The sequence below is a fragment of the Struthio camelus genome, chromosome 7 (assembly GCF_040807025.1).
Source record: "Struthio camelus isolate bStrCam1 chromosome 7, bStrCam1.hap1, whole genome shotgun sequence".
Classification (NCBI taxonomy): domain Eukaryota; kingdom Metazoa; phylum Chordata; class Aves; order Struthioniformes; family Struthionidae; genus Struthio; species Struthio camelus.
Window position 1 is genome coordinate 42,635,476 of NC_090948.1, and position 23,627 is coordinate 42,659,102.

At 41.5% G+C, this 23,627-nt stretch overlaps 1 protein-coding gene across 4 annotated transcripts in view; it reads right to left on the reverse strand.

The window, feature by feature from the left end:
- The window catches only part of PRKG1 (protein kinase cGMP-dependent 1), a 543,168-nt gene that overhangs the window by 213,707 nt on the left and 305,834 nt on the right, over positions 1-23,627 (reverse strand). For all 4 annotated transcript variants that reach the window (XM_068951109.1, XM_068951107.1, XM_068951111.1 and 1 more), the window contains exon 4: positions 4,099-4,204. In XM_068951109.1, coding sequence (XP_068807210.1) covers positions 4,099-4,204 — 106 coding nt within the window. The remainder of the gene's footprint in view (positions 1-4,098; positions 4,205-23,627) is intronic.

The following is a 23,627-nucleotide window of genomic DNA, read 5'->3' on the forward strand; positions in this document are numbered from 1 at the left end:
GCTCTCTTGGCCTCCAAAGTCTTGCTCTGCTCACCCATCCTAGTGGGGGCATTTTGGCCTGGAGCGCAATTTGGGGGGAGAAGGAATGAAAAGGATGCCGGGCTAGATGGGCTCCTGCTTTGAACCAGTATGGCTGTTCCTACACACGGGATAAGATAACTTCGTATTAAGAGCAGATGAATGTATTTACCTTAGACAAATAATTTCCTTTTTCTCTTTCTCTGCTGTCCCATTGGTTGACTTTGCTCACGTTTCAGTGTTCCACCAGAGCCGTTTTCCTAAGGTCAAGGCCCCTTCTTCTGCAGGTTTAGTCCTCTGAAACAATCTTAGGGCACCTACCTCACCAACCCAGCATCAATTTTCAACTCTTTTTCTAAAGTCTCTCCTCGCTTTGCCTCATTCTTTTAGTTTTGCTTCCACTCCTATCCAGTATAATCTTATCCTGAGATGCAATTTTGGGAAACATTCTGTGTGAAACTGCAGGCAATCTTTCAAAGGTACAGTCATTTAATAAAGCCTCACTTTTTTTCTATTTGCTTTCCTGACATTGATAAATGACTTGTGTGAAAAGTAAAACATTCTCCCTTAAAATAATCATTCTGTTTGTGATGACCGATTCCAGTATGTGTTGTCACAATCAAACATGTGGTTTACCGCTATAATTCCCCACACAGATGAGTGCATAAACTCTTGTTTCTTAGACATAATCAATTCAATTCTGTCACCGTTTGTCAGATCAAAATTTCCCACCTAAGCCAATCTGGTCTCAGCTAAAACTGTAGACTAGACTAAAGATCAAGCCAGAGCGCTATGACAAAACGTTAAAGGCCAAAAAAGCACGCTTTTTTCAGCAGAATTACACTTTGTGACATTAACATAAAGTTTAAGTTTAAAGTTTGGGCTAACGGGATATCTTAAGTTTAATTTTCTTTTTTGCTCTCTATTAGCATTACTGGACTTTTATTTATACGAATTCAAGATTTTTTGTGTGTGTGTGTGTGTGTGTAACTTCCTTTAAGCTTCCTATTCTACAGTTAGATCCTTCCTCTAAAGCTACATTGAATATTTATCTTTCTGTTCTTCTGATCTGTTCCAGGATCTTGGATGAATTAGAGTTTACACAATGGACCGGAACACTAGGCATCTTTTAATGGAATATTTACAAAGTTTTTGTAAAAAACATACAATATTTACTCTTCCAAGACAGTCTGGTCTTTTTGGAGAGTAGATATTCGTACTTCTCCTCAAAACTTCTATGATTTAGCAGGAAACGATTACACCTGCTACAGGGTAAAGCTTTTTCAAGTCTTTTATTTCTCGAACAAACGCAGCCTTTTATAAATAGTTCTCTCCTTGGCTAAGATATTCTGATCTTGCTTAAATTGATTCATTTTAAAGAGAAGGTTGAGAAAAAATAAATTGCAACATTATAACAATGAACAAAACCAAAATGCAGTGAATTTTATATTATGAAAAAGAGGATGTTCACTTGCTCCGCACTCCAGTGTAACGTAGCTGATTTATAAAAATCAAAAGAGGTAATTCAACTTCTGTAAGCCTATGTGAACTCCGTACTACAGATGCATTGTTCATGCAGACTACGATGCCTTGAGCGGGTACCAGAACCACCAGGCCAACAGTGTTTCCTTCTGAGAGTCTCAAGTCTAGGAAACAGCCTGCATTATTTTCTAAATTAATGGGCAGAACGTCTTTTGGTGATCGCAGGAACATTTGGTTTTATCTCTGAAGGGCACGCAGAAGACTGCCATGTGACTGTCCGGCTGGGAAACATCACCTGCACTCATCAGCCTAGTTGAAGCTGATAATCCTGCTAACCTCCTCCATTCAGGCTAAGGAGAAAGAGTATATGAGCACGCTCTCGGTGGAGGAGAAACACCAGGAGCCACCATCAAAATCTAGGCCCCGACACAAGCCCAGAAACTGCAGAGCTGACTGCAATCGTGTGCAAAGCTAGAGCAACTAATGATAAAAAAGAAACCAAGCTAAGCAACGGTGCACAGTCCCTGGAGCAGCTCAGGACATGGCCTTCTGGCAGAGTATCTTTAGGGAGGGCAGACTTGGATTTCTTAACTTTTTCTGTTTTCCTTGTGGTATCCAGATGAAAGGGCTGGAATACACATTCTCTGGGCATAAAAGGATGAAACTAAGAAAACAAGAGCTGACCCGGGTCATCATTATGTTCCTTCAACGGAAAAATCTGGCAAGACCACAAACACTGGTCAAAGGGGTAACAACTCTTAACAAAAGGAACATGTGGAACGGAGGTGATACTAGTGATCAGACTACCTCTACTCTCAGCAAGATGAATGAGAAGAGATGAATGCCTTCGTTTCACCTCCCAAAGCTACATTTCTATTACACTTTGTTGGCAGGTGAACTGCCAACTGAGCTACTGAGAGGGTGACTGTTACATTTTTGTGACCAATGACAAAGTTATCAAGTGCAACTTTTTACAGCACTGCAAACAGAAAATAATGCTTTCCAACCTCACCGATTTTTCTATGAAGAGGTTCCATTTATGTCTTTAGAAGAAAACTCTACTATGTTTGATTTCTGAACAGGAGCATTTTCATTCACTTATTGATAATGGAAAGAAAAACAAAAGAGGATGGTCAACAATTGATAAACTCCCTTGATTTCAAATTTCATGAATTTTTTCCTTAAATACATTGAGAAGGGAAGCCACCTTAGAAAGGAGCATTTAACACGTCATCAAAATGAAGAATGGAATTTCTATTGCACCTAAGATAGCTATTGGTGCGCAGAGGAAAAACGGGAAGAAATAAGGGGAAAATGTTGTTTCATAATGAAAACTATGCAAGTATCTTGGCCCGTGCTACAACTGTTGCACACGAACCAACATCTTCCCAAACTGAAACTGCAAGATTTAAATAAAAAGATATTCCCTTGCTTTTAGCACTCATCTAATGAGTATTAATACACAGCTCGAGATGCTGTTAACAGGCTGTGACCAAGAAGCTCAGGCACGGTGTGAGGAAACTATTCTCCACTTCTTCCTCACGCTGTTTGCCTTAACACTAAAGGTGGGCAGGCTCTGTGGAACCTGCATCCAAATTAATCTTAACAGTCTTCTAAAAAAATCTCTATTAAAGCTCAGAGCTTAAGAGCTTAGTATGTGCAGAGCTTCTGCTTTGAAAGAGAACTGATCTTATATTCATTTCTAGGTTTAATCCACCAACAGGCAGAAAGGCCAATGCTTGCTAACATCTGGATTCACAGTGTTTGGAAGGCTTTCAGCATGGCAACAGGTTTTGCTTTCTGATGTTTTGGTATGTCTGGTTTTGTGGGATTTTGTATTAGCATTTTTGGTATTAAATATTAATATTACTTGTTAATATCATTAATGTTTACATTATTAATATAAATACTAAGTACTATGTATTATTTTTGCTAAGGTGAAGCATACGCGATTCTTCGCTGCTATGATATGCTTGAGTTATTGGGATATTATATATTGCTTCAATAAAGAAGCTTGATCCTAAGTTGAGACGGCAGCACTAACTGAATGAAATTGGAGAGATCAAACCCAGATTTAAGGAATGAAAGACCTCACTTCACGTGTCTCTTGTTAGTCATCTAGCCCTTATTTCATAGAAACCTACCGCTTTTGTTTCACTAGACACTTGCATTTTGCCTCTGACTGTAAGAACAAAAACGCACTTTCAAGGGACTTGCTTCTAGATAGCTTTATAAATCCGATTTTTCGCTAGGGAGCCGTTCATTTTTTCACGGGCATTCTTGTGACAATAGGTAAGCTTTGAATGACTCATATTAAAGGTGTGGTTTTGTTTTGTTTTGTTTTTCCTATGCAGCCTGTGGTTTGATACCCTTAGGATGCGTTCCTCTTTGCAAATGAGTAACTTAAAATGAGAATGAGTCTAACCAGCAGTAACACTACTCTTGATCATCCTCCTTTCTGTGCGATACAGCTTACAGAAGGTTAAACAGCGAATAAAAAGAGATGAAAAGAAAGCAATCAAACACTGCACTCGCAAAAAGTCAAAGATGTGGCCGGCAGTTTTACTGTATTTTTTATAAAGTAAATAAGTGTCATACCTTTTTAAAAATTCCATATACTCAGTATGCTTGATAAGGCCTGTCCTCATCATTATTGTTTGAAAACATTGCCGATCAATAGCCCAAAGTTTCACATTTACGAGAGCTGGAAAAAAAAACAAAAAAACAAAAAAACAAAAAACAAGACAAGGGGAAAATTTAATTAGCAAATTTCAAAATTTGAAAAACCTCGTTGTGCACTGCAGAGTCTTCACGAGAAAGCATGAAAATGGGTACACACTTCAAAACATTGACGAAAACTTAATCTACCGGATAACGGACTAAGCACGCACTGAAATGGTCCAAAATATGCATCGAACTTTATCTTAAGTTTTAGGTATAGTGCATGGGGGCTTTGGAAATATTGCCCAAGAACAACAGTGCCACCAAGATGCAGACAAGCCAAGGCAGGCTGAAAAGCCTTTACGGGTGCAAAGCAAGCAAGAAACAAGGGGCTTCGTTAATCATAACCCATTACACGTTATTTTATACGCACCGTTGATGGCACTGAGCGATCTGGGTACGTTTTTTGAGAACTGTCCGTGATTCAGAGACAGCAAAACTCATTAAGCTTTCATCCTACTCCCAAAGTAGCTGATGAATTTCTTGTCGACCTTGGGAGGTTTTCAAGAACCCCATCCCGTCATATCCTAATAACTGAAAATGCACTGATTTCAGAGGGTATGAACCATAACCATTTTTTCCCCCAATTTTGGTTTTCACGTCTCTGCTGCACCATATACGAGACCACATACTTTAAAAGTGAGAGGGTCACTTTAAGTTTGCAAAAACAAATGTTAACAGATCAATATTGCATAAATTATAGAAGAATGCTCAAGGAGAAAAAAACCTCAGTATCTTGAGAACTGAAAGCACAGAATCCAAAATGTTCCAGAATATCATCTCAGATAGGGCTTAGACATTTGCATTAATTATAAATGTTTTCATACAAAATGTTTCTAATGGGGTTCCTCCTTAGAGAAACAGTTTAAGTAAACAAAACTGCTCCAAAGACTACTGAAATTGTATGGTGTTTTTCAGAGAAAACTGCAATAAATTTCATCCCTGTGTTCCAGTTCTCTACAGGAAACAGAAATCAGCAAAAAGAGTTTCAGAAAAGTATTTACAAATAGCGTCATGAATAAAATTCATAAAATTACTTTTATTTGCTAGTCCTCTAGTTCTCAAACAGTCTGATTAATGATTTTTTTTTTTTTTAAATCCAGAACAATGTTCTCAGGAAGCAAAACCCTGAAAGCGCAAATTCAAATTTTTCTTCCTAAAATTGCATTGCAGACCCAAATGAAGGCACTACATCACTTGAAGCCTCTTCCGCATTTCAAAACAGAAGCCTGAGGAGCTGTTCCAAGTTATTTTTGAGAACTGCTTTTAGCTTTATAATCAAATGATAGGAAAGAATGACCGATTGCTTTAGCATGAGATATTTCGGAAGATTTTTGGAAGAGACAGCTAATATGAATATGAGCTCTATTTTTCTGCTTGTTACTACCGTGTGCAAAATAGGCTTTTTAATTGATTTTCAGGTGAGTTCTGTTCTAGAAGAAGAGATAAATGTTATTCAACAGGGCGGGCGGGGAAAAAAACTGAAAAGGAAAGCCTTTCCTATCCGGCATTTGCTGCTGCTGATACGGTGAATGTGAAAATAAGGAATGAAATACAGTTTATAAATTCATTTTTGTTTGGATTAAAATATCGAATAGCGTCACTGTGCCTTACCGTGAACATACCCTACTGTCTTACTAGTTCATTAGAAGTATGCATTTTTTCCAAATACAGCCATCACTCAATGTAAGATTAGAGCTTTCACCGATATTTCTTTCAGAGAATCTCTATATCAAAAGCCTACCTTTTAAGCTGCCACCACTAGCTGAGCAAGGTCAGAAGACAGGAAAAAAGTTGAATTCGCTTTTTTTTTTTTTAATGTAATTCAAACTTTTTAAAAAGAAAATAACTGAATTAGAAATTAACATTAAATCAATCTGCCCTTGTTTCTTTCTTCCCAAACTGTAGTTTCTGACCTGCCTTGTCCACTTAATTACTTGGCTGTAACTACTAAACTGTTCTCCCACTGCCAAATACAGTGGCAATTATTTAAGAAAAGCTCTCTTCCCCCACATGTTACGGTTCAGTGCGAACAAGTGGAGTGAACAGTCGGGATGACGATTCAGCTTAATTTAAAAGAAGAGAATGAAGGATTTTCTAGGTTAAGTCCAGCGATGATGGAAGTCAAGTTTCTGAAGGGCGATGCAACCTTCCCAGAAACAAAATACTTGCTTCTCCTGCTTCCCAATGTATTTTTAACAGATTCAGCATCTTTTGGAAACGAGGAGCTCTGGAAATAAGAGATTTCACCCTGGCATCATTCTTGGCCTAAATGGACACGTTATCAGCGATCAGCACCTGTGATCAAACTGTCGACTCTATCACACAATTTAAGAGCAAGCACGACTTGGCCAACGTACCTATAGGAGACGCAGTATTATGGTTTAAAACTGCGACTGATGGTAATCAGCTGACTGTTGCGTGTATTTCACATACGGATTTAGGGCACCCATCACGCAGTATATTTTACTTGCCACAATGGATTCAGATAGAGCTGCAAAGATACCACCTATCTCCAAGGTACATACCCATGCCCAAGAGCCAGATAAAGCTGCAAATACTTCGTTCACCTTTGAGCCGGAGCCTTTTGTGAAATACTACATCTTACTTGATGCCAGTCCCAAAAGACGGGAAAGAGTCATGGTTACACGGCAGACGCGCCGCTCTTCCTTCTCCTTTTTAATGCATTTAGAGGGATGGTAAACCTAGCACCTCTTGAGCAAAACAAAGGTCCATATGTTTCCACTGTAAATTGTCCTGGAAAACAAATCTCTGCAGCCGGTAATCTTAATGGGAGGGCAGGATCACAGGCTTTTTTAACTAGCCTAGTAAATCCCCTCCATCCGCACAAAGCTGCGCTGCCCTGCAGGTACAGGTGCTGCGCTTAGAGACAGAGCTGCGTCCCAGCTCCGCCACGGGGACCACGCGGCTGAGGAGAAGGCAAGCACAGCCAATGCACTTCTGCACTGCTCATTAGCATCGCTAGCGATGCTTTATGTTCATGCTTAGCATGTGCAATGGTAAACAGAGGTTTTAATAATACCTAATCAGAGGAGAGGTCTAAATGCCAATAAGCCCCTTATAACAAAGCATGCACATCGTCGCCGGTTATGCTCACACTCCTCTGTAAATGCATTAAAGGGGTTACTGAGTGAAGAGCATTAAATGTAAGCTCTGTAAATGTGACAGTATCAAAAACTTCAGAGGCATATATTTATGAGTGCCACAAGAGGAAAGATATGTGTATGTGAAGCACACCGCAAAGTAAATGCCAAAATGCATAACTGACTCATTAGGAGATACGGCCAGAAGTGACACCGAGATTTCCTTCGCACCCTTCTGCAAGAACATGCGTCGTATGTTGGAGCTACAATTTTCTGTGAAAGCGTGATTTCATGAGAATATCCTTATAATCTGACTGTAAAAAGTACAAGCAAAATGGAATTGGATAAATAACACTTTATGAAAACAGATGTGTGCACGCGTAGCTGTGACGGGAGTTTCATAAGACTATTCATTAATATAAAATATTACACTGCAGTCAAAACAGCTAGATTGCAGTTATACCCCAGTTAAAGCTTATTGGCCCTTTTACACTGTTTCATATTAAAATGGTGTAATTATCCTTACATTCGCTCATATTTAGAGGCAAGGATCAAAGTAGAGATGACCACTACAAGCAGAGGGGTACACTTTGAGTTCCAAATCACATCTGTAAGCGTGGGGAAACGGTGTTTGTTTTCAACGATGTTAATGGTTTAGCAGAAGTGCTAAAATAGATACAGCGGGAACCGCTAACTTACTGATTATATGGTATCACCATCACATTTTTAGGAGCCATGGTCCTAGAAATGAGGGTATTGCACAATGCTCTGCAGTCCGCAGTCATTTCAGAGCAAGAATAATTGCGTATTCGAGATGAGCAAACCTATCAAAATGAGGATTCAAGTGCAAGCTCCGAACAAAGACTATGGATAATTAGAAAAACATGGTTCAAGAACAGAGTTTTTAAATTAACCTCAGCAAAAGCATGGCTTCTTACGCTTTCTGTCAAGATTTCCTTTGAGAAACAGATTCATTTGAATCTGAAACTCCAGATGAAAGCTTTGGGTTGCAAGGACTGAAATCAAAGGACAGGCTGCTGCAGACTGTTGCAAAATGTTCCTGAGCAAACAGGAAAGAAGAGTGAGAATCAGAGAAGGAAAAACACAAGATTTCATGGGTGAAAAATGGAGAGAGGAAAAAAAAAATATCATTAATGTTTAAAATTGGAACGCTCATCATGGTCAACACTCAATTTCTGTTAACAACTTAACTGAAATTATTTCAATCAGTCACTCATTTCAGGATATAACTGAGTAGACGCTGCTCTAGGCAAAAATCACTGATTTAAGCGAAGATCCCCTTTCAAACTTACTTTCCAAAATTGGTTTAAAAAAGAAAAAAAGTGTGCACATTTGCAAAAGAACGTTACCTGGGTTTAGACCAGCGCGGCTTGCCCCATGGGCAAGCTAAGAAAACATATCCACTTTTTAGCAGATGTAAATTTAGCCCCACCGAGAGATTCCACAACCAAACTGAAAGCCAGGGAGACGTCAGGGAAACCCTATCGACAGCAGCTAGGTTGTTGTTGTGCTGGGATGTTGCTAAACGAGGCTGGAAGTGTGTGAAGGCACAGCTGCTCCCCAAAACTGCATTCCTGAAACAGTGGCCTGGTTTAATTCCATCTCCGGGCTCTCTTCCCACTTGCACGTTTTTGATGAGGGACATAAATTTGCAAGCTAGTTATCACGATCCTGAGAAAACAGCAATGAAATCTTAAAATATGTCTGTAATAAAAAGCTATTTTTTCCTCATGTAAAGGATCATTCCATTTGCTGTCAGCTCTCTGCGCCTCCTACAAGTGCATATACTTCATTACTCCAGCACAGAAACGCAAGCTCAAAGGATTCAACAGCTCAGACCCTCTCTGATGGTTTTCCTTCTGCCCAAGCAAGGGCACGCTTTCAGAGATTAATGCAACTATGCACAACATTTGACTCGAGCGTTAAGTTTTACGAATCAAAGAGTCTATAGGAGAGTGGCAGAGCCTGCGCTGAGATGTGCACCTATGCCCTGACGGGCATCTGCTCTCACTTCTCACCGTACGTCACTTCCCTGACGATGCACTGCGAGATTTTCAGACCCGCAAGGCTGAAGTCCTTCCGAAAGGCACAAGTGCCATGCTATAATGGAGTCCGTGGTGAGCTACACCTATAGCTCTTCCTGGCGTTTGCTGTTATTTTCTCCCTCCCTGCCCGCACCGCTGCCTGGACGGAGCCACGCAGGCACATCACGTAGCGGTATCGGAGCTGAGAGAGAAGCAAAAGATGACCGAGGGGTACAGGAAGGACACCATGAGTGGGTGTGGGAACGCAACACGGGATGGAGTTAAGGCCACAAGGTTAGCTAAATTCTCTTGCGTTACGGGACGCTTGTTGTAGCATTGTCGTGTCCCCCAGCCGGATGAAGGCCGGTTGTGGACTCAGCAGTTGAAAATCATTACTTTCAGGCCCAGATCTGAGCCCAGATCTTTTCTATTGGCATAACGGGCAAAGGCATGGAAATAGGGGAAGTAACTGGAAAGTTTCAACGGAAAAAAAGGTTAAATGATATTAACACAAGTAACACAAGTATTACTGTGCGGGTGAGAAAGTCCTTCAGATGTAGCTACGACGATACACCTGAAAGTACAGTCACGGTTGGTGTAGCACTGTCAGAAAAAAAAATCGTCCTAAGAGACATTTTAAACAAGTCATTTTTCTGCTAAACAAGCTCAGTCACAAACAACCCCTTACACTGTGGGTCGTGGAACAAAGGCTTTTTCAATAAAACATGAAAATATGTTTTAAATCCTTAAATCACACCTACAAGAAGAGGCTGCTCAGATAGGTGCATTAAGTCAAAATGCAACTAAACGCCTAAAGGTGGCCGAGGAGTACTGCAACCTTTTAGCAGCTTTCCAAGTTTTCATTCGCTCAGCCAAGCCTTTTAGCAGTTTTTCAAGGATCACTGAGCGAATCATTCCCAGCTAAGGCACTAGCTGAATGTCTTATCAGAGCTGAAACTTTTTATTGCCTTGCACAGCGGGCAGAATCCACAACCTCACTTTTGCTTTTAGCCTATTTTATTCAAATGGCTGCTTATTTGCCTAGGAACAATCTTAGGCAAATAAATAATGGCATCTTTGTGGCCTTAGAGTCTTCTGGCAGCAACCAGAAGTCAAGTTTTCACATAAACGTTAACCAACTTCCCGTATTTGTTCTCACGGGGATTATTGCAAAAATCACTTCCAGCGAGAACACGTTCATTCCCAGTTCCTGGCGCTTCGTAGTTTGCATTTGATAAAATAAGGATGGAAAGCGTATGAACATTTAAATAAACAGAAGGACCACAATGAATTACTCCACCCCTCCACGTACATCCTGAATCATGAACGAACCACCGGCAGGCTCCGTTTCCAGATACAGCACGGAGCAAGGCGGAGATGCTGTATGCAACAGCTGGAGCAGGCAAAAACACGTTCCTCTGTTCTGGGACACCTGCGTTTTGAGTTTCTATCAACAACAGCACAAAGATGAGTTCATCCTGAGGCTATCGCTTTCCCAAGCCTTCCTTTCCCTCAGTGCCGCAGTAGTATTTTGCCACCTCCTACTCTGCAAATAAAGGGGTCATTTTACTTTCGCAGCATTCAAGCAGAGATGGGGCAAACCAGGGATGTGCGTTTTTTTTCCCGGTCAGTCAACCACTCGCATGGTTTACAGCCATGTGCTAACCTAAGACCGTTTCGTTGTCATTTGTGCTACCGTTTAAAATCAAACAGTAACCTTCAGAAACGAAAAAAAAAAAAAAAAAACACCTGCAGAAGCTGCTGACATTTCACTTTTTTGTGTTCTCGGGGCAGAAGCCGCTTTTTCTTGCACACAAAGGGAGGCACAGGAATTAGGGAGAACATATATATATCAAAAAAAAAAGAAACAGTGAAGACTTGTAGCAGGCCTAGATTCCTAATGAGGCGGTACAGGAGGTTTTGTACATGTTTCCCGTATTACAAAACCGCAACGCACAGACTTTCCCGAACTGCGCTGCTTACCTGGAGTACAAAGGGCAGCTGCTGTTCAAAGGACACAAGTGCTTGAATATTTGGGTCCTTTTCAGGCCATAACAAACTAATAATAGAAACTAATTGCTTGTTTGGATTTGTGTGATCTTTCAATAAAAAAGAGCCACTCCTTTGCTGCGGATACTGCACTGACGGATGAAACAACAGCACTGACCTGGAGCCAAATGCACACGCGTTTGCCTGTCTTGTGGCGGAGCTCATTTCCTAAGCTCAGACGGTATCACCAGGCCAATTAAAAACGAAATAAAAATATGCATCTTTAAAGATGCAGTTGTGTTAGTCTGCTGTTTACTTGCACAAGTACTTGCTAGTTCAAAAACCTGGAGGGCGGTGATCTTGACTTACTAATACATCTCCCCAGTAGCTTCCAGAGTTTTAAAAGGGAATAGGAATATTAGCATTTGCAATATATTCATGTGTCATCCTACACTTTATTTTCACCCACCCTTCAATTTAGTCTGAAATTTTTCTGCTGGAATCTCATTTTTTACCGAAGGTTTCAGTTAAAAGAGTTAACCGAGCTGCTACCAGAGAGCACTAGGGATTTGATAGCAACAGATAGGACGGGATGGACAATATGCTCTTTCAATACATATTTTTAACTGAAGTGGGAAATGTGGAGAAGCTGGTTTGCTCTTTCCTCAAGAATATCATCGGTAAGGTCAACCCTCTTCCTTCCTTGCTCCATTTACCCCACAGCAAAACTACAGGTGCCACCTATTTATAAAGGTCCCACAGCAAGGGAGACCACAGAAATTCATCCTTCAGCAGGAAAAACCCTGTGATCTTCTACTAGCTTAATGCAGGAGAACAAAAGGCCAGGTCTTTGCAAAGACGAAGCCGCCTGCATTTTTCAGATCTAGGTAGACTTTAGGTTTCTCCATGTTCTACGCATCAGTCGTGAACGTACACGAGAACTGCAAGATTTCTTCAACAGGATCTAAGGCTTGGTGTCCCGCGTTGGCACACGCAGTGCAGGAATACCACTCGCGGCAGGGAAGTCACACCCTAATTTTATGAAACGCACATTATATAGCCAAAATTGCCAGCCAGCAGGCTTAAAAGCAAAACAAAAAAGAAGATTCCCTCCTGCTTTTAGTGAAAAATTAATATCAAGCTCTTAACGATCGCCTTCTGACTCCTGAGCCTTTCCAAGCGATCCTCCTTCGTGTTTCAAATCGTTTTTCACAACTGCCACAGCTGAAAACTTGCTTTTGTTTCTTTTTAAATGAGGGCTTACATGATGGCAAGATCACAGCTGCGGAGGCTCTAGGAAAACCACAAAGGACTATATCGTGTAATAAAACGGAGAGCTGCAAACATTGCCGACATTGAAGAACAAGTTATGTTCTTCATGGGCATCAGCTGAGATGCAAAAAGCCAACGTTCCTCACATTTTTGACCATGTTTTTACCTACCCCCGGCTTTTCCCTCTTTCCACCAGACCCTTTCCCAGTGCATAATGCTGAGAAAGGGAAGTAAGGAAATTCCCAACGCTTTTGGCATGACCTTATGTGACTGTGTAAAGCAAGAGACGCTCTTGCATGTGCACCTGGAATATCTGTCACTCTAAGAGAGCTAAAAAGTCACTACGAAGCTCTCAGGAGGACACTGCTCTCCAACCAGTCTGTGCGCATCAGCTCTAACTCATCTTCCAAGTCTCCTGGCAGGTGATACTGGCTGCTCACCTACACGTATTGTAGACACAGCTAAAATAATTCACATTTCACACAAGAGATCAACTCTTCCTCTTTTCAAGACTACGTGCTGTTCACGCCTCTGAAGCACAAGCCAGTCCTGAATCACTCCCGATTTTCAAAACTGTGGATTTTTACTGCCAAATTGCTAAAACATTAAAAAAATAGAACAACAGGTAAGTACCAGAATTGCGTAACTTTTTAAAGGACTTTGTTGCCACCGTGTAAGCGCCGGTCTCAGCGATGCTGAATGCATTACAATTATGTCAGGTGGAAACACGGCAGGACGGACATGATTCAATGAAAGTTGTTTGAGATAGTTTTGCTTTTTCTATAATAACCTATGAAGACACAGGATATTCTGGGGAATGGCACCCATTTTGTATACAAATGAAAAAAGCCCGGAGAACAGCAGATACGACTAAGAAAAGAAACTGCTAAAAAATGGTTAGCAACATAAGCTAATACTATATATAAAAAGGTAAGCAAAACTCTAAACTGATCCCTACTGGTATTTCTGTAAGTCAAAGTGGGAGGATACAGTGACTCTCAAGAAAACATATTAAAACAAATGATTTTTTTTTTTTTACATGGAAGGTATGGAGTCTTTTAACAAGCTTTCAGAAAACCCAACTGAAGCCTATTAATTGCACAACGGTACAGTTGTTTTCTCTGCTATACTCTCACTTAACTTGTGTTTCGACGCTGCTTGTTTCTGACTGCCTGGTTTTCTAGCTGTTCTCTTCTTCACCAGAATAAAATTATCTCTAGCTTCAAAAATTAAGTAAATAAAATGTTAGCAGCAGTAACATTAACTACGAGGAGATATTAGGAAACTTGGGGAGAGCAAAGTGGTCTCTAACGAAATATTGCAGTTGTTTCGTAGAAAGGACTTGGTGGACTTTATGATCACCATTTCAGCCCGTCTTTAATAATAAAACAGTAAACAGAATAATGAATGCAATCGATATTTAAGCAGAATAACAGAATTCATCCTGGGTTTTATTGCGCTTTCAGTATGTTATTGTTGGGTGGCTGGGCTGACTCCTTCTCCCACTGAAGTTACGGGGCGCTGCTGAGGCAACAAAATGGTCTATTAAAATTTAAAAAAGAGGGACTGATTCATTCCCTTGCCTGTGGTAGGCTGAAAAGAAAGGATGCACTGAGTGTCTGAAGGAAACTGAAGGATGACTTTTCCCATCTGCTACCGCTTCCTTGGTAATACAGGCAGGCTGTCCTATTTTTGATTCAGAGGGAAGAGCTCTTGCTAATCCCACTTTATATTCCCACGGCGCCAATCCCAGGGAGGTCTTGCCTCGTTTACTTTATTTTATTTTTTTTTGCTACAGGTGATCCCTCCTGGCTTACGAAAATCCACCGTCAGAGCAGCAATGGGCTACGTCTAAAGAAACGATGACTTGAGAACGATGAACGCGCAGAAGCCTTGAGGCCTTTGTAAAGCTTAAAGCCACACTTTCACTGACTTCAGTGGAGAGGATTTCATTCTTACTCGTTCATCATACAGCTTACAACTGGAAAGACTCTTATACTTAAGATCTGACAAGATCTATCAGCCTGTGCTGAGTATAATAACCTTTATCATATGTTACATAGGAGCTCAGGACTTTCTTTGCCAGAAGAGTGAACAGCCTAAACCCGTCTGCCCTAAAAACCACCTCTACACAACACTTCAAGGAGAAGTACAAGATGCCTCCTAATGATTTATTCCAGAATAACCCCATCATGCGTGTTTTTTTAATTTAAGACTCAAAGTTTTTGGCTGAGGGCTGAGGGTGCGTACCGTTGTTTGTTTTTATCTAACATAACTAGGAATGTTCCTATGCCCCTCCTCACCCCCAAATATCTCAGTCCTCTTTTGAAGACTCGTAACTTCTTGGTCTTGTGTAAAGGATTAAGTATGTATTATGCAAGTCTTTCATTGTATCAGGTTTTTCCTCTTTGAATTGCAAATGATGTCCATATAAATTTGTATTATGAAAAATGACAGCTAGATATCCTAATGTGCTGTCTTTAAACAAATCATTACTTCACATAACCTTTATTATGTCATCTCTTATTCATCTCTTCCGTATAAATGCAGTTCTAGTCTTTTAAAATTTCTATCATACAAAAGGTTTTCTAGGTTTGTAATTACACTTTCCTTGCACGACACAAAGCTCACAAACTATTTAAGAAATTGTATCCAGTACAGTATTAAACGCTTGTATAAAAGATGAAAGCTGAAACAGTTCCTCAAAGCAGTTTTTAAAGGATCTGTTCAGAATGATTTACAACCTGCAAAAAGGCTTTCAAAGCAGCCTTTTAAGTTTAATGGGAAGTGGTACGTGTTGGTGAGAGTAAGAGAAAACCAAGGAGGGTCTAATGCAGGGCAGAAGCTTAAAATCTAGTTGCTCCAACAACTTTTTAATGCAGCAGACACGGAGAACTCCTTGCTGCATGTGAACTTCTGAAGAGGTGCTGAGGCAAAACGTCTGGAATTATCAGAAAAAGGAAAAAGAGGAGAAAACACATCAAATTTCTCATAGGGTGTGAGATGCAGCCTGGTAAGCGTCATCTCATCAGCATGCCACCAACATAAAAACATTAAAGAGAAATCCTCTTTCTTAAGAGTAATGAGCAAAGCGAATATATTCACATTTTCAAGAGAAATGCAAAGCAGTTCTAGCTCATCGCCTCAAGGGCCCCCAAGAACAACAACAAAAAATTGATACAATCAATTAAAGGAAATATCTTAAAGACTGCCCTAATTTGGAGGGGAATCAACCAGTAAATGAAGAAATAAGCTCAGGGCACCATTTGAAAGCAACAGAAAAAAATAATGAGATGAGGCACCTCAGATGGACTCTCCAGCACGGAAACCAACGTCCTGTAGCACAAGGGGGGGGCCGTGCTGCAGATCTGAGATTTGGGAAGGATGGAGCTGGTATGCTGCTATCAGTTAACGCAGTCAAAATATGTCCTGCGAGCGTTAAGTTGTTCCGCTTCTTAAAGCTGTAAAAGAGCCATACCAACTTCTGCTCAAAGAGCATCCTCTCATATTTAATTTCTGAAAATCACACAAATCTCGGTGTACACCCCGAAAAATGATCTTGGGAAGTACGGCTGCTTGGCTAGTTAGTAAAACAGTAAATGCAACCAGTGGGCATGAAAATAAAAACCAAAAGGGCAGAACCTGGGATTAATTTTTAAGATGAACTGCCCAACTTTAGGACTAGTTGGATCATTCTTAGGGAGTAAAAGAGTAAATAAATGATCAAAGCGAGCAGTCGGTATTCTAGAGACACACGCCTGACAATCGTATTAGGGTTGGGCACCTTGAAAATGACTGGAAAACACACAAGACAGCTCATGTTCTGTTCGAAAGAAAATACCGCTTTAAGGATATACGGCTACCAGATAATGCCTGCTTGTTAAAATAATAAAAATAAGAAGTGCACACGCAAGGCCTTTTCTAAAATAGAAAGCGGAAGAACTTCATAAGCAATAATTGTGCCTCGTAGCTATAAAGCATTACGTAACAATGTTAAGGATACTTTCTAAACAGTATTAAACTATTATTTTACTACTTTTGTTTTTTTTTTCCCAGCCCCAGGTGCTATTTGGGCGCTTAATACAAAAAGGAGTGAGTACCAGCCCACTTCCTGTAAAGCTCATTCAACCAGACAGAGCAGCGTGAAGCCGTGCGGAAATCCATTTACGCAGCTAGACACTTTCACTTATAATTCTGCACGGCGGGATACTTTTGTTCATGAATAATAACAAGAAGAATGAGCAAGTGCCATCTCTGCCTGCAATACGTATGACTAATTGGCAACGGACAATTTTTTGGCCAAGATGCTTTTAATGATTTAAAAGAAAACAAAAATTGTTCTAATTAAAGCTGCAAAAGTTTATGAAATTAGAGTATGGAAGAGTTATTTTTTCTTTTTTCTTTATCTAACAAGGACTGAAATACCACCAGTGGACTACCTTTCTCAGCTCTGCTATGCATAAAAACTCTTTACAGTGCCAGCATCTAGTGTTCGCTGCAGGAGCTAATGGGATCCCCAGGCTCCCATTCACGTTTTCCTTCCCTTCCCTTTTAACACTATCAGTCATTCCTGTGGCGCAGCATAAAGTTAAGATGGGCATAGCAGTGTCCGTAGCAGGTTTGCCTCCAAAGTTTCCAAAAGGAGGGTGGCACCGCTATTTCTTCCAGCTGTTTCTCAGCTGCGCATTTTATAGAAGGATTTTTGTCATGCGTTCTTACTTTTTATGTGCGGGACAGATGCAGCGCGTGCGTGTAGCATTTATTTTTCTTAGGAGGACTGTAGCTGCTCGCTGGGGCTTTTGTTATTAAAGCTTAAAATGCACACCGCTATAATGACGCAAAAATATAAATACAAAGGAAAATCATAAACGGGGTTGTCCACGTGAAAGCAGAGGAATACAAAGAACTTTGTTGTGTTGCTTGGTGCTATCAGTAGAACAAATGCAACTATAGCAACCTTTTTCTACCAAGCAAAAGGACACGCATATAAATGATGGATTTTTACATGTAGGCAGACTGTACAATATTAAGCGATGGAATAAATTATTCTCTGAGAAGTGTCATATCAACTGTGATAGCCGAGCCTTACAATTCAGTAGCTAGCCACGGCCCTGGTAGAACATTGTACAAGTGGAAATATTCCCAGTATTGGAGATATTTATACATCTGTCATTCCTAAGTAACAAACACGCAGGGATTTGGCAGAACCCTTGTCTGGGCAGCAGGCCCCAGGGCAGGTTCTTTCCTTTTCCGATTAGGATATTCATTTCCTAGTAAAAAAAACACCATTGCAATTAAAGTTCTCGCATGAGTTTCTGACGTGAGTCACACAAACTTCAGGCAGCTCAAATGAATATGAACTCACCCAGGTACAGCGTCAGCAAATGAAGCTCTTTATGTTACCGCGCACCGATTTCAGATGCATACTTTAGCAAAATCTACTACGTCATTCTTAAATTTGACTTAGGACAAAATCTCACTCCTCCATTACTGCAATCTGCCAATAATGCTCAACTTTTCAATGAGTTTGAATAACAACACCTCCAAAAACCACAAAAGTTAAATTCCGTCTCTGTGGCGCGCAAGGAATTTTAAGCAACCTCAACCAAATGGTAGCTCCTATTGCGGGAGATTAAAAAAGAGACAGCTGACTAAGAGAATTTTGCAGAATTCCTGCATTTTAAAAAATATTTCCTTATTTCACAACAGCAACGTTCTCAATGGACTTGTTAAATAGCCTATCTCAGAGCAGCTCCCTGCTGTCACCGGTAACAAGAATTAAAAGCTTTTGTCTTGCTGCATCAAAATATGTGAAATCCTAGGTCTTGGGCAAACCTCACAGCACAAAGGCTGAAGACTTCTCTCTCTCGTATTAACTATTTGCAGCAAACACACTTTTTCAGAAATCTGTCCCATCAACTATCACTTCCATTTACTGTTTTTTTTTTATTGCGTTCGCTTGCTTAAAACCCTCCATACTCTCCAGTCATCACCTTCGATTGCCCCCCAGAAAGTAATTCCAGCTAAGTTTCTTTCCGCTTCCATTTAAGCTTCAGACTTTTCCTGGGGTTTTCCTACTCAGTGTGCTTCTCCTCACTTCCTGGAGACCCAAGAGGTGGAGATGCTGCCTCCCACCAACTGCTTCAGCTCCAACTCCAGAGGGCAAGTTGCAGACCCAGTCTGCAAAAGTTAGTATTTTTATGATGGTGAGAAGACTGTGTAAGAATTCTTATTTTTGTTACGATCGTGGGAAGGGAAGCAGATAAGCACAGATTAAGCACAGTGACACCCCATCCAACCTGTATCTAGGGTATTTTCGTGGAGAAGTTCAGAAGACCCAAAGACAGACCCTCGCTGTGGGATACGACGGACACCCACAAAGAAGGGCACTGAGGAGTAACTGAATCATACAGCAAGAAAACATCGCTCTAATTCCTCATTTGAGATTCGAGCTATGACTTTGAGCTATGACTCAAATATTATCTCTTCCTTTACATCTTCTTCTTTGTGCTTGCAGTCACTACAGCTTCTTTCTCCCCCTCATTAATTCTGACACTTCCAAGCTGTTAAGTGCTGAGCCATGAAAAGAGCACACTAACTACAACATTCGGCTGGGGGAAAAGAATACAGTAACACTACAAGCTAATGTAAACTAACTATTAGCAATCTCCGTATCCATACACCAATAAACATCTCCTAAAACAATCACGGAGCAGTTGCAAAAGAACCTTTTTGCTTTCACAGAAAAGAGAGCTTGGAGAGCCGTGCAGGCCAAGTAACTGGGTCTGCCATTGCTTCCTCCAAACTTCTCTCCCCAAAGACTAATTAGAGGGCAACTAGAGACAGGGATGACATCTCTTCACAGGCATGCGGGTGCAAGTCTTCCCTCACGTGCATGCCTGGCTTCAGCAAGGAAACTAGATGACTGCAGAGGGCATGTGAGCATGGCAAGGGAGCGCGTGCAAATCTATCAACTCTTCACTTGCTTCTTCCAACACAGCAGCAACCTGCCCATTTCAAGCCTGTTGGTCCGGAGACCTCCAGAGGTCCTGCCAACCTGAACCCTTCTAGGATTCGGTGAACCGGAGGGATTAAAATAAATAGTGAAAGGCAGGTTCAAAATACACAAGACAGCATGCCGGCTGGTTTATACTTAAGGTACGTACAGGACGTGATGGACATTAAAAGCGTATGTTTCTTCAAGGAATGATTATACAGGTTTCACGGAGGAGAAACACATTGAAGGCTATTAAATATGAAGATCTCTCTCTGGAAAATCCTTAAAACGACAGCTTTTTAAGCCTGGGAGAGTAGGCAGAGGAATTATCATATACCTTTGCCCTGTTATTCTCTACATTAAGCCTCTGCTGCTGGCCATAGCTGGCAAGAGGACTCTAGGTAGGTTCTGTCTGGCCCAGGACATCTGCCCTCATCTTCCCATGCTGAGAAACCAGTTGCACCCATGGGGAGCAGCTGGGCAAACTGAGATCAGTAAACGCCGCGATCAACTAAACTGACAGTAGGGAGAGATTTCTGGGGCGCTACAGCTTTTTCTTTCCACTCACACCTCATACAGTGGTCTAAAACATTGTTAAGCTGTTAAGAACCGTCATGAATTAAACAGTAAACACTGGCACGCTTTATCATAATGAGAAAGGTAAGAGCAACCTCACTTCTACCGGAAAGACAATGACAGAAGTTATGTTACAGGTTAGTCCGTAACCGGCTTTAGCTCTGCAAGGTGGAATAGCTGACAAAAGTAAAACATACAACCAGCCATGTAAAGAAGTCTAGAGCAAAACAATGGAAATTTTTGCTACAAGAAGATATGGCTGCTGAAATACACTGTTGTTTCCAGTAAGATTCATAAAAATTCATTTGTTTGAGCTGGTTCAGCACTCATCCATCTATTCTAATAGTACATTTACTTTAACAAGGTTTAACAAGCAATCCTATCCAGAAGTCTATATTAAATTGTTTTCAGTTCTAGAGTTAATATTTTGGGATATATTTATAAAACAAACCATTACCTCACTGATAAACAGGTAATTCTAGCCAAAATCAATTGCAGAGATTGCAAGCTCATCCTTCTTTCAGACCAGAATGTTTTACGAAACCATTGCAATACCCTCCTGGACAAGCAAACTTCTATTATCCACAATTCAAAAAGATTTCCCTATCCCTGCATGCATTTGTCCATCCCAGCACGAGTGGTGGCCTCCGAGAAACAGGAGATGGAGAGAAGTCTCCAGCGTGTCTCTCCTCCTCCTTCCAAGCGCAGCAGTGCTGCGATACAACCCAGTGGCTGGGAAATCAGAAGCAGACTGCACACCCTTTTCCCTTCGCTGTTTGAAAACGAGACAGGTCAAAGGTGATCAAAAATTAGCACTGTTTGCTTGGCTGTTTGCTGGCTCATCTAAAAAGAGACGGTAGCTTCGGTCCAGCTGCTGGAGGAGAACTATGCAAGCAATTAGCAAGCCGCTTGCTCTTCAGAAAGTCTTTTATTCCTGGCCTCAGTGTGCTGAACATAGCAAAAAGCCCACAGTTTAAATCATTAAAAATAGACTGTACAACAGACTGATCCTCTAGGGGAAGGGTGAGGCATTTTGCTGGGGACACGCGAGACGCTTTTAGCATTGCTCTCCATGCTGGGGGCAAAGGAGACAGCTCTGCCTTCAGGGCTGTCAGAAGCTTTTCATGATTGCTGTCATTCAATACCCACCTTTTTCCTCAACAACGAGCATCTTGCGTAACTTAATGATGTTTCTACTCCTGCATAGACCTAACGTAGCCAAAGATTTTATGTCCAGCCATGATTCAGCTTGTTTGCTTTGTTTTCCCCTCCAGTTTCTATGCCTAAGTATTCCTGAAATGACACGATCTCTGGGAAGGGGCTGTAGTTGCTTCCGTATTCGGAAAATGGCTGATGCACACCGCACAACCACAGCCTGAATAAAACAGAAGTCAAACAACTGCAGTAACAGCTGATACCAAAAAGCTTTGCTAGGGAAATGGAAAAGGGGAATTTTTAAAATACCACCTATAAAACGAAAGGACTAAGCATTATGCCTTTTGAGAATAAGGTCTGCTATTCACTTGATGAGAAAGGAAGGAGGTAGGAGATTCAACACTGCCTTAGAGAATCCTAGTAACTGCCAAAAAAGTCACCATTCTGCTCTTTTCCCAAGTACAGACAGCAAAAACTGGCCTCTCCACATAGCATGTAACGTGGGGTCACAGGACGAGAGCTGCTGATCACAGCAGTTGGTACTCAAGCTCCTCACATCTCCACCTGGTGCAGTTCGGTGAGGGGCTACTTTGGACTAGAGTCATTCTCATCCCCCCGGGTTAAATGTTGTCCCTGCACATGTCATTCAAAGCGAGACTTCCGCTTCCTCTCCTGCAGGCCCCAGGGAAAGTCACCGTGCTGGCACCAGTGGATTGACTAGGAGAGCGCAATTCCGTGCAGCTGGGGGGAAGGCAATGGGGAGGGCCTGCTTGCTTGGTGGTGCATTAGGAGAAGACAGAGCAGAGGCTGGGGGAAGAGATATAGCTGAGGGACCATCGGGTCCTGCTGGCTGGTTACACCCTGGAGGATCCTTCGTTCTTCAACAAGAGAGACCTTCTCCTCCACCTCTCCCAGCATTCCGTTTTGGAAGAAACCATCTTTTGGTTCTGTGCTGAGGCTTTTTGTTCCAACTCTGAGGTCAGACTGCTGAGAATTTCAGTCCCCAACTATACGATGGCCCCTCAAGACCCCATGGCGGGTCCTCACAGCCAGACCACCTCCGTCTCCCCTTCCTGCCCTTAAAGCCTAAATCCTCTGCCTGTCCTCACCCCATGTGAAGGCTGAAGGGTAGATGTTGCCACAGCAGAAGATAACAGTCAAAGAAAGGGATAATAGTAAAAAGAACTGAAAAAATAAGGGATTCAGCAAGGGACAGGTAGGTAGAGAAGACAGAAATGAAGACGAGAAAGGATTTCAAGCCAGGAGAAAGGTGGATGGCTGAGGAAGGAGCAGCAGTCAAACAGGGTTGAGGACAAAAAGGAGGGTGCAAATTGCACTGGGCCATTCAGATAGCACAGGAACCACTCCAGAGTGGTGCGGGCACTCCTAACGCGAGAGTCTGCTTTTGAAGTAAACATGGGAAGATTGTGTGGTGGTGCAAGACCAGGTCTAGATCCAGCAGCACTTGGAGCACGTGCAGACTGCCTACCATGCAAGCTTGAAAAGCAAGTACCGGCTACAGAGTACTCAGCCAAACTGACGTGCACAAAGAGGGTGCAATTTCTCTCTCTGTGCTCACTTTGCTTCCACTGGGACATCAGTCTCCCCAGAATGACTGGGTGGGCTAACTTCCCTCTCCCTCCAGCAGCAGCACACTAAGGACAAACTTAATCCTGATGCTGCCGTTTTATTTCTGTGAGACAAAGGCCACCACCATCATTGCTGGAATCACGAACTACCAGCCTTTCTCGAGGAGAGTGCGCAAAAGTCTTCGCCAAAAGGTATCGCATCAGTGCATGCAAAAATTATTAACGCTCGTCCCGAGCTTTCAAATCTTGCTTCTCTAACCATTCGATCTAGCTGGCAAGAACGTTTTATCTGAAAAGAGGTAGTTGTTCTTTTTCTTCAGATGACAGAGTCCTTAATGTGATTCATGAGAAGCTATTTTCCAAGCTGTTAAATACATACATACAGCGAAAATAACACTGTGTATTTTATTAGATAAACTTGTGGGTTTTCAAGACATGCTGCAAAGGGATGGTTTGAAAAATCCTTCCAGTGCACGATGGAAGGTTGAAAGGAGTATATGTCTTCAACGGCTGCTGATTAACACGTATATCCAACAAAAGCCACTCACTGATATATAGAATAATCATTAGCGATCGTTTCGACTTTGATGAAAAATGCCGCTAACTTAAAACCAACCACTGTAGCAGGCAACTCTGCTGTACAGCAGTTACAGAAGCATTTTGGTGATCAAAAATCATG